Source organism: Fusarium graminearum, chromosome 1 (genome assembly GCF_000240135.3).
Source record: "Fusarium graminearum PH-1 chromosome 1, whole genome shotgun sequence".
Taxonomy (NCBI): Eukaryota; Fungi; Ascomycota; class Sordariomycetes; order Hypocreales; family Nectriaceae; genus Fusarium; species Fusarium graminearum.
This window is the reverse complement of record NC_026474.1, coordinates 3,218,732-3,229,056: the sequence shown is the minus strand read 5'-3', so window position 1 is coordinate 3,229,056 and position 10,325 is coordinate 3,218,732. Positions and strand designations below refer to the sequence as shown.

The window sequence follows — 10,325 nt, the reverse complement described above, 5'->3', positions numbered from 1 at the left end:
CTCAACACTTCGGAACCGCTTTTGACCACCCCCAAGAAAAGCCACAGCCGCGCGTGAGAAGGACACAGACAAAACGGCGCAGTACATACCTTGATGGTCTAGGCCAATTCTATTCTTCTGGTAGTTGGTCTGTACTCTGATACAGTCAAATTTGCTTCGATGAGAGCTGTTCTCTGTTCTCTGTGGCACAAACCCAGTGCACTAGTGGGGCAATTAAGATCTTCACATCTGCCGTCAAACAGATACATCATAGTTTCCTTTCTCGTACATTAAAACTCGTCAACAAGCATATCATTTCGCCTCCACAGGTATTATCAATATTATTCAGATTTTTCATTTCAGGTACAGCAAATCCACATTTTGCTGTAACTGGTTGCTATGAGACCAAGAGAAAGAGGGTCTTCGTCTTCGGCGTAAAGGATAGCGAGCATCCCATTCAACAGTAGACTTGACCCCGCACGTAATGACCCTGCTAAGGAGGCGTCTAACTACAGCACATGCAAACTCACCCTTTTTGATAGGTAACCTATCATCAGCAGAGTGAGCAGCGGCTCTCCAAATTCCTGGGGAAGAGCCGTTCACCCTAGTCTGGGAGTGAGCATCTGTACTCTGCTCATGTTCCTAATTCTATCTAGTCTCCCCGCCCCCCGTGACGTTCCCTATGACCGAACAAACGTTGAAAAGTAAAAAAAGACTGTCTTTCTTTGGTTTTGGCTTTGACTTTCGCGGACCCGCAGACTTGCCTTACCTTGCCGCTTGTCTTGTCCTGCCCTGTCTTTTTGTTTCAAGACCTTACCTGAGAGGGGAGGCAATTGCGGCTCCGCTGCGTCTCCGTCTCCGTCTCGCCGGCAAAGGCGGGGACGGCCCCACTCACACTCACACCCCGCTTCCGTAGCGACTTTTGCTTCAGAACATCCCCAGACTTGGACTCTAGACTCTCATAAGCCGAACCGACATCAAAACTCAACTTGACCGAGTGTATTACAGATTCGATCTGACCAATCATTTCTGTTCTCATGGCATGATGCGCCTCATTTTGGTGCTAGACTAGTGTTCAACACCAGACATCATCAACAGACCTCGTCTCAATCTCTTTCCACATCAAAGCGTTGATACGTGACCGCATGGGTTTAAGGACGATCTGCTTTTTCAAATATGTTGCCTGGGTTTAGTTAGTGCCCAAGCATAAGTCTTAGCTTAGGTATATCCATCGTGGGGCTAAATAGTCTAACCTCAAGATCAAGGTACCCGAAGCCTAGATGGCCATCATTAGACTCACAAAGTACGACCAAGACAGTTGGATTTGCTCCAAAATCGAATGGAAATGACCATTCGCTCCTAAACAAGACCGCCTTCACCTTCCCAACAGTCCCCTTCCAAGAGCGGCCAACTTCAGCTTACAACTCAGCCTCATCCCTCCACAGACCAGTCCCAACCGCCGTCAAGATAAAGCAACATGACAGGTCATGCACTCCACACAAGACCCTGGAGCCGCAATTGTTGAGATTGGAGATCCTCAGGCCTCATCCTGCCACAAGCCCCCATTGCAACAAGACATCACCCAAGCTCCCTCATCCGCACCCTTTGACATTGCGGCATCTGGAGTTGGACGACGGGTCCGCGACCCCAGTTTTTGCTTCTTTACCCCGCTAGATTAATGATCACTACTACGGCTGTTCAGGCCTCTCAATGCATATGCGGTTACCCCACATCCGGGGCCGCAAGTCTTTCTCCTCATCCCCGACTAGGGACCGATTCAATCTGGGGCGGACACGGCTCCGTCCTTGTGAGCTTTGGGTGTGTGGTTAGATGTGTCAGACGACGTACGTCTACTTCCTGCAAGTGCTGTAGATCTAACCTGACCCCAGACTTTGTCTTGCCGCAACGGACATCAACATGGTTGGGCACTGGTTGATGGGAGCTGCATTACCACGCGGTGAGCTGGGTTCTCTATTCCCGACACCCACGCTGCGGGCAGTAGTCCAGTCCGGCCCAGCGGTAATGAGTTATTCTTTTCCCCTCAATGCCTGACAGGAACGGCCCACGATACTGGGGCTAAGGAAGAGTTGCACCGGCAGTCTTCGGGGCTTGTGAGGCCCCGCGTCCCCAGATGGTCTGTCACCCAAGCTAACATGTCATAGCCGTCCCAGGAACTCCTATTTCCCCGGACTATCTCTTTCCCCAGACACTCTTGAAATCTTAGAGACTAGATTGTCTGACTGCTTTGGCTCCTCACGTGAGTTTGGCATGTATTTGACTGCACCAACGGCGACATGACACTTCGGACTGGACCGTATGTTAGCTCCAGTGTCCATTGAGTGCAGTTATTACAAAAAAGAACATACTGAGAAAGCTCGCAAGGGTCTGATACTTTGGCGCATCATCTTGCCTGTCCCTTGGCGTCGACAACGACGAGATAGGGGTCACGTATCCATATGTCGTGCAGTATTGGCCTTTATTACACTCTAAACTAGCCTATTGCTGTAAATAAAGACAAAGGAAAAACTCTGATCCCAAATTTTATTCCAGTGATACAACACAAAAGACATTCGATATCTTTCGCCGGCTGTGCCATGATATCTCGTGCGAGTGTTGGGCAAAGACCATCTAATGGTTGATATTCCTCAACAAAGACAGTAAAGCCAGACGATTTGTTGATGGATAGTGAATGCTTGATTCGCTTCCGGGCAATGTAGGTGATGTATGTGCGGTTGCGAACTGCATGAGCCTGCTCCTGAAACGCGTCGTAGAGTCGTAGGGCTTCGTGTTTGACTTCCGTCAACGTTCGGGATGGTTCAATTTTCTTCACAGAGCGATAACTTCCGCTGATCCCTTTCCACAAGATCTTGATTCCGGAACTCTGCGTCACGCTTGGCACGCAGTAGGCGATTCTAGTCACGACATCTTCTTTATCGCTTGTCCGGGGCGTTTTCCCGGTTGCCTTTTGTGTCTTTGGTTGTTGGGGCCGTTGGGGCGCTAGGCTTCATCAATGACACTGTGCTTTGAGGTCCCTAGCCTCGAAATATATCGTGCCACATGTCATAGCAGTCGCGATTTGTGATGTTGTCGGTGACAGTTTCGGAACGTAGCGCCTGGCAAAGGTCGTCGAAAGAGTGCCACTTCAGACCCAAAGAAGAGAGTTCCTTCTCAATAGGTTCATTCTCAAGTACCAAATCACTTAGAATTGCCTCGAAGTCATCCATGACACGCATTCACTCCAGATTGTTGTCTGGGTATCTGTTTGAAAGATTAGAGTCGGTTTTGTAGCGGACCTGGTTGCTCACTCGCCAATAACATCATCAAAGTCATCATAGAGACCGCTCTCCTCCTCCTCACAATACCGCAAAGAGCATCAGATATGACTTGCCCGATCCTGGAACGCCTGTAGTGAAATGTGTTCGAGTAATAGGCTCCTTCATATCACTGCTGGCTTGGGAGGATGCGACTTTGAAGTCTGAGGGCACTTCAGTCAGTTGATCGTGAACGATCATGCCTTGACGGAGCTTCGCATGCCAACAACGAACTTTTGAATTTCGTTGAGCTTTTTCAAATCTTTTCTGCCAGGGAGAAGTTCGTTCAGCTTGTGTTGGCTGGGTACCTGTGGGTAGCACGAACGTTGGCCTCCTAAGTCTTAGGGTACAAAAATAAAATTACCTAAAGAATGGAGCCTAAGTAGCATAAGCCGACCTAATAATTTCGTCTCTTATGCTTCCTGCAGCCAACCTTCCTGATACCCTGACGGTTGGTTGCCTGGACCATGGAGATATGCAGCGTTAACAATGGTGGGTGCCCGGTATCTCTCCAGCAGTCCCGGCATTATTACCGCCGGTTGTGCCGTCAAGAGTAGGAACCTACATCATCACTGCCGGTTGTCAAACGTCAGTCACACATGGACCTCCAGTCACAGACATCAGACAACAGGCCTATCGCAGCCTGCGCACAAGGAGAACAAAAATCAACCTGCTGAGACAAGCCGCGGAAGGTAGTGTAAAGCGGGCCCGTCACCATCAACGCCTCTCGTCGCCAAACTGACGCCGATTTACGTGGCTGGGACCTCTAACGCAGCAATCAATTGCCAGCTGCAAACAGCTGCCACTCCAACACCGCTGTGCTGCTGCCTACTGCCTGCTACTTCCTGCCACTCCGACCTACACGGGCTGCCCGTCGGGCAAATGCAGTCTATGCCCTGTTCCATCACCGGCAACCAGGAAATTACCACAGGTTAGAGGGTTGGTGCAGGTCCTCGCTTTCTCATCCACATCCTCAACTACCACCACCACATCATGACTTTTCACAACATTTCACCTCGGCTTCGGGCCATAGCCCCGACCTAGTATGTCATCGAATATTCCATTCGTCCCTATTACTCATAAGTTAAATGTCTCTGTTACAAATGGCCATACTAATCCTTGAGAAGCCAGTAATCGCGAGAGCGAGCGCGATCGTCATTACTACTCTGAACCCCCCAGCGATCATGTTATTGATCTGGCGGGAGAGGATCCCCCTGCTACTCCCATGCCTGGATCTTGCCAGAGAGACAATGACAGCCACCGTCAAGACCTTTATGTTCGCCACGAGCTTGCTGTTGCTGCTGTTGAAGCGAACCCCGATCTAGCACTGACGGGGGATTACTTCTTGGAGCATCCATATGTGATCTCAGAGCGTCGCGGACCCTCTCGAGTGTGTCGTTTTACCGATCTGACCAGGAAGGAGAACGAAGCGCTTATTCTGATTATGACTGAAGGAATTCAAGCCATATACCCTGGCAAAACTCCAACTATCAAGGATTGGCATGACTTCGTCCGGGGCGTCTTTGGTGGATGGACATCAATGTCAGTCGCGCCTCGTCACCCTGTATTACGCGAGCCTCGGTTTGATGAGACCCATATTGAAGTTGGTAAATTGACCACAGATGCTCCTTCAGAGACGAATAGCACAGCCCGCCGTGCTGGTGCACCTGTGTTCCTTGGCGTCTCGCTCAATTATGAACAAGGACAAGTTCTCAAAACTTGGAGAGATAAGAATTGCAAAGGAGTCTCCCATTCACTCGTGGAATTGCACAGGGGTCTGACAGTGGCGCCCGAATGGTTCCCCGCCTTCTCAAGAACAGACAAACCAAGTTTGTTTTTGAGATCTACGATGTGCTACTAAGAGCCCAAGCCGAGATTGAGCCTATACCAGCTTTCGAGAAGAACGCATCGGAGTACCTACAACGTTCGCTCACGAACAACGAGTTATCAGAACTACTGGATATTCTGCAAGCGGATGATGAAGATGCTTCCTATCGCCTTGTCGCAGAGGTCCTCGTTGCGATCCCGCCACTCTTGAAATATCCTAACGAGCAAACGACAACAAACCAACAGAGCCCGGAGTTACTATGGCTTAGCGCAACAAGTATTGGACTCCAGATCCCGTACCTGGACTCCAAGTACCAATTGCTTGCGGCGAGAGCTCCTGTGTCAAATACCGACGACAACAACGGATCTCCAGTAGCAGTCGAAGTCTCCATCAACGTCATTGTACCTCAGCCAGAAGAGCTCATCCAAGGGTTCTTTGACCGACTCACGCGTCCCGAAAACGCCCTTGATGTCCTCGTCAAGATGGATGTCTCACTCAAGCCTATTAAGGCAGAGTCGCTAGCAGTCAATTCACTGCACCATCCCCCGTCGGCCAACCCACCACCGGCTATGAAGAGTGTCGAGGTGTACCAATACCTGATGGATTTCACTCCACGCGAGGATGTTGTCAACCTCTTGTATGAGTTGCCCGGTATCAACGACGTTGTGCAGGGCGGTGGACTTGATCATCTTGTCACTGTCTTAGGTAAAATGAACAAAGAAATGCAACAGGCGGTCCTCAACATGAAGTCTACAAATGCCGGTGTCCATTTCGTCCCCAGTGTTGCTGGGTGGCAAGTCTTACTTACTCGAACTCCTCTTCCTTTGTGTCTTTTATGGCACTCGCCAAGCATTCGATACCGTCAAGGAAGAGGGGCCGTCCAACTCAAAGGTGTTGCATTACTCGATAACAACATTGGTCTGGAGGCATTTTACGAGCGACTAAGCGAGACGTTTCAGCGCCTGGGAATTGACGAAGCTCGCCACTTTCCCATCATCCGACTCTACGCAGTGGACGGTGAGGTGGGCTCAGGTGTGAAACGAGACACTCAGAAAGGTCCCCACCGGACGCCTGGACAGAGCCGCTGCTGAAGCGGAATTGAACTCTTTTGCAGATGAGTTCATGTTAGAGGCTACACTCACACGCATCTCTGTTGACACCCAGGATACTCTGGAGGCTTTCTTCGCAATGCGAAACATCGCCACAACGAAGGGTCTTTGTGCAGTGGTGCCTTCAATTATTTCGAAGACAACACCGACAAATTCACACAACTGCATGAGTTCGTGAACAAGGTTAAAGACGGTCAAGAACTCGACACTGCAGAGTTTGGCAATTTCAAGGCTTGGGTTAAGAACTTGTTCGAAGCATACCTGCTGCAGTTCAACGGTGTTGTCCTATCTACAACAACTGCGGCCTCTAACTTTTTGTTCCGAACTGCTTTTGCCCCAGAGCTAGTCTTGGTTGACGAAGCTTCAACGATGCGAGAATTAACAACCATGATTCCCATCGCATTCTTTAACCCCAAGGGCTGGATTATTACTGGCGATGTCAACCAGAGAGCTCCATTCATTATCATGGAGCATGACCTCCAAAGTGGCATTTCTTCCAATCCATTCGCAGAGCAGTTGACCACATCTCTGCTTACGCGAGCTGTGAATGCAGGCGTACCCAAGTCGTACCTGAAGGTCAACCAGACCTCAGGTTATCAGAGGAATTGGCCGCTGAGACCATAAGAGACGAAATTAGTAAGACATCTTATGATACTAGAACTAAAGTCTTTAGGCTATTTATTTTTGTATCCTAAGACTTAGGAGGTCAACTTTTCTGCTAGTACCATCTGATGAGATTCAATCGTGGTCGGAATGTGCCACAGCTGTCAACACTATCTTTGAACCCATTCAGCGACACATTTGTCCCAAGGTCAAGCAGAACAGAGGCAGCGTTCTGGTAGAGTTGCCTGGTTGCCGGACAACAGTTGAAGACAATTCGGGGAAGAATGAATAATTTGGTGGTGCTTTTCATCTTCAAAGAGAGCAACAACCTTAACAGAATAACCCCTTCAATACAACAACAAAAGACAACAGTATAAAGTTCAATAAGGTCACAAGGCCGCACAATCAATAAGGTTCAACTGTTAAGACCCCACACGAAAAGTCAAATGAGCAATCAAGCAAGTCGTCCAAGCCCGAACAAATAAAGTATAAAGCTAACCTCGATCACAGCTAAGATGTTGAATTGCCGCACCATCTGACCTGACGACCGTAGCACCTTAGGGGGCCAGTATGAGCAGGTCTTCCAGTGCGGCCATGACGACTTCACCGACGCGATGAGGAAGAATGAATACCACAAGGTGTTCGTATGGAACCAGGTTCTTAACATCCTTGCATCCGACCTAGTTGGTGTCGCCAAGAACCAAGGCCAACGTGCTAAAGTTCTGATTGTTTGCTACTATATGGCACAAGTCCGACAGCTTTTGCGACACTTCAATGGTCTTGTAGCAGCAAAGAAAATCTCACAGGAGATGCGATCTCGGGTCAGCATCAAGACTCTTGATTCAGCACAGGCCGATAAGGCTGATATTGTCTTTGTCGATACTGCCGATCATTCTAACCTCGGTCATATCGGCGCAAAGCAGCAAAATACGCTTACCTCGACTCGCGCTGCGGTCTTCATATCGTCATCATTAACGGGGGAACATTCATCAATCAAATCAGGAGCTTAAACCTATGACGGCCCAGTGAGCACATAAGGTTTACAGCGTATTCCAATACCACAACGACATAGACATGGCACTGCCTAGATACTGGGTACTAGAAAAGTTGACCCCCTAAGTCTTAGGATACAGAAATAAATAGCCTAAAGGCTATAGTTTTAGTAGCATAAAATGACCTACTAATTTCGTCTCTTACGTTCTCAGCGGCCAATTTTTCTAACACCCTGAGGAATGCCCGACTCAGTAAGTTTCCCTTGACATTTGGCGTCTCTGAAACTGAATTGTTCGCTAACCTTGTCTTCAAAGGTGCTACTCTCCATGGACTTTTACAAGAACGCAAGCTTACTCGAGAGAGTGGCTGTCGGGTGGACTCGTCTAAGATTAGGGAAATAAAAATAAATAACCTAAGAGTCAATTCTCGATAGCATAAACTGATTTACTGGTTTGATCTCTTGCGTTACTTGCAGCTAGCTTTTGTGACACCCCTCGAAACGGTGCTCCCAGTAAAGTCGCCTCACTCTCTGAAACTGCAGTGATGGAAAATCAGCTTGCCATGTGACAATATTACCTTTCCAACTCCCGACATGCTTCATCCTTTCTTATCGTCCTACTCAAGTCTTTGCCTTTTCTTGGCCGAACCACCGTAGAAAAATTAAGCTTTACCCGTTTAACGATGTTTAGTTTTCCTCTCAGGCCAGTAGTGAGAGAGCGGGAGAGTACAGGAGGCTGTCACGGAGTTGATGTTTTTATCTTGCTAAGAATCACGGCGCATCTCTGGGTACTGCCTGGCATACTACGTGATTTAGGTGTTGTCAAGTTTATCAAAATAAAAGGCATGTTGTCTCGTATCAGTGCCATGTACGATCGTTCCTTTCCCATTCTTAGAGATGGTGTCCCAATTGTTCCCTTTGCCTCAATACGCCGTGCTTAAGATCCACCGTAGGTATTTCAGATCCGACCCCCTGTTCCGGTATAGCAAGCTCCTGTCGAGACTCCAAGATTCCCAAACGCCTTAAAGTTCACCTTGGTTATGGCGCCTCCAAAACGGATCATCACTCATCCGTCAAATCAACAGCTTCTTTCCCGTCGTCGAGCTTGACGACTTTCCATGGTCTAGTGGTAGCTGGATGACCATTCGCCTCGCGTTTGATCCCAGAAGACTCCAGCTTGATCTGAGCCAAGTTAGTCAAACAGATATAAAACACCAAGCGCAGTTCTCATCATTTGGGAATATAATAAAGTTTCCTTCAAATTCCAAGGGGCAAGGAACTTACATTGCTATCACGCAGTCTTTCCATTGCGAGACGTCGTATCTCACTCTCTGAGAGATGAGAAAGAACGTCATCGCCATCGTTGGCCACAGCTGGAGGCTCTGGCGAAGGAGTTCGTGGGATGACCATTTCATTCTGTAGCGCTTCTGCGTTAAAGATAGTCAGTGTGTTGTCACCACTCTTGTTGGGATGTATATGCCATACCATGGGATCGGTAATGAAAGAAGAATTCTCCGAGATTGATTCTATTCTCGATATTGATAATTCGGCGGTTGGGAATAATATCTCCCGTTGCTGCTAGACTATAATCTGTCAATTTTAGATCGGCAAGAATAGAAGGTTTCACACATACGCAGTCGCATGGCTTATCTCTTTGCCCTTCAACGCTTTCTCCGCAAAATCTGATTGATGGAGGATGGTGGGCCCAGAAGAACGTTGGTTTGACTGTTTCTTTGACTTCTTGGCCGTGAAAACGGCTAATTTGATTGTTCCTAAGCCCTTGGCCCGCAAGGTATCTTCCTCGATCTTTGATCTGGATGCGGAATCGCCCGTTTCTGTGTTTAGTGGAAACTCTGAGAGGTACTCATCTTGACATACTTTTTGTGATAGAAGTAAACATAAACTTCTTGATTTCTGCTCTTCCTTTGTCTATATGACATCTCGTGGTTGATTTGATTCTGGTGACCTGTCTCCCTAATTCGTGTTTATTTACCCCCAAACTGCAGATGCGCGCTCCGTCGATGAATGTGTTCACCCGGATTATGTCGTTCTTTTCGAAGAATTTAAAACCCGGAGAGACTGTGAAATCGATAGCAAACTCGGCGCCTGATTTACACTCGATGTAGCAGTGTTTGCTCGGTGTTGTATCTTCTTCTGTGTTGGGAGCAATCATCTCGACATCATCTGGCACATCGTATTCAGTCACCAACTCTCCGGCGACCCGAATACGGGCGGTAACGTGGGGAATCCCATCTATTACCGCCATGGTACTGATAGGAGTGCTAGGACCGAGTGACCTGGAGGTTTTTGATGATGACGTTAATGTTGAGTGGCTGGTGCAGGTTGAGGAAGAAGAGGGGAAGAAGTAGGGGCATTTGGATTTATTCTTCAGTTGAAATGAGAGAATCAAGGAGCGGAAGGGGGAATTAGGCATCCAATAGGTAGCCCACCTGGTAGGTACTAACCTGAGAGGTAGGTACTTGCCGCTGCTCCTGCCACTGAAC

General features: G+C 48.4%; 5 protein-coding genes across 5 annotated transcripts; 2 read left to right on the top strand and 3 right to left on the bottom strand.

The window, feature by feature from the left end:
- Positions 1–338: 338 nt before the first annotated feature.
- On the bottom strand, positions 339–1,006 carry FGSG_11871 (uncharacterized protein; the record flags this gene model as incomplete). The annotated part of the gene is made up of 4 exons (XM_011318422.1): positions 339–469; positions 510–583; positions 749–771; positions 797–1,006. 4 exons carry the CDS (start codon positions 1,004–1,006, stop codon positions 339–341), a joined length of 438 nt encoding a protein of 145 aa, XP_011316724.1.
- Positions 1,007–2,470: 1,464 nt separating this feature from the next.
- On the bottom strand, positions 2,471–3,203 carry FGSG_11870 (uncharacterized protein; the record flags this gene model as incomplete). The annotated part of the gene is made up of 2 exons (XM_011318421.1): positions 2,471–2,981; positions 3,037–3,203. 2 exons carry the CDS (start codon positions 3,201–3,203, stop codon positions 2,471–2,473), a joined length of 678 nt encoding a protein of 225 aa, XP_011316723.1.
- Positions 3,204–5,084: 1,881 nt separating this feature from the next.
- On the top strand, positions 5,085–6,209 carry FGSG_11869 (uncharacterized protein; the record flags this gene model as incomplete). The annotated part of the gene is made up of 1 exon (XM_011318420.1): positions 5,085–6,209. The coding sequence occupies one exon, from the start codon at positions 5,085–5,087 to the stop codon at positions 6,207–6,209; it is 1,125 nt and encodes a 374-aa protein (XP_011316722.1).
- Positions 6,210–7,444: 1,235 nt separating this feature from the next.
- FGSG_11868 (uncharacterized protein) lies at positions 7,445–7,840 on the top strand (the record flags this gene model as incomplete). Its single annotated transcript, XM_011318419.1, has 1 exon — positions 7,445–7,840. The coding sequence occupies one exon, from the start codon at positions 7,445–7,447 to the stop codon at positions 7,838–7,840; it is 396 nt and encodes a 131-aa protein (XP_011316721.1).
- A 1,043-nt stretch (positions 7,841–8,883) lies between these two features.
- On the bottom strand, positions 8,884–10,087 carry FGSG_00977 (uncharacterized protein; the record flags this gene model as incomplete). The annotated part of the gene is made up of 5 exons (XM_011318418.1): positions 8,884–9,003; positions 9,106–9,248; positions 9,307–9,404; positions 9,455–9,656; positions 9,700–10,087. The coding sequence occupies 5 exons, from the start codon at positions 10,085–10,087 to the stop codon at positions 8,884–8,886; spliced, it is 951 nt and encodes a 316-aa protein (XP_011316720.1).
- Between the last annotated feature and the right edge of the window lie 238 nt (positions 10,088–10,325).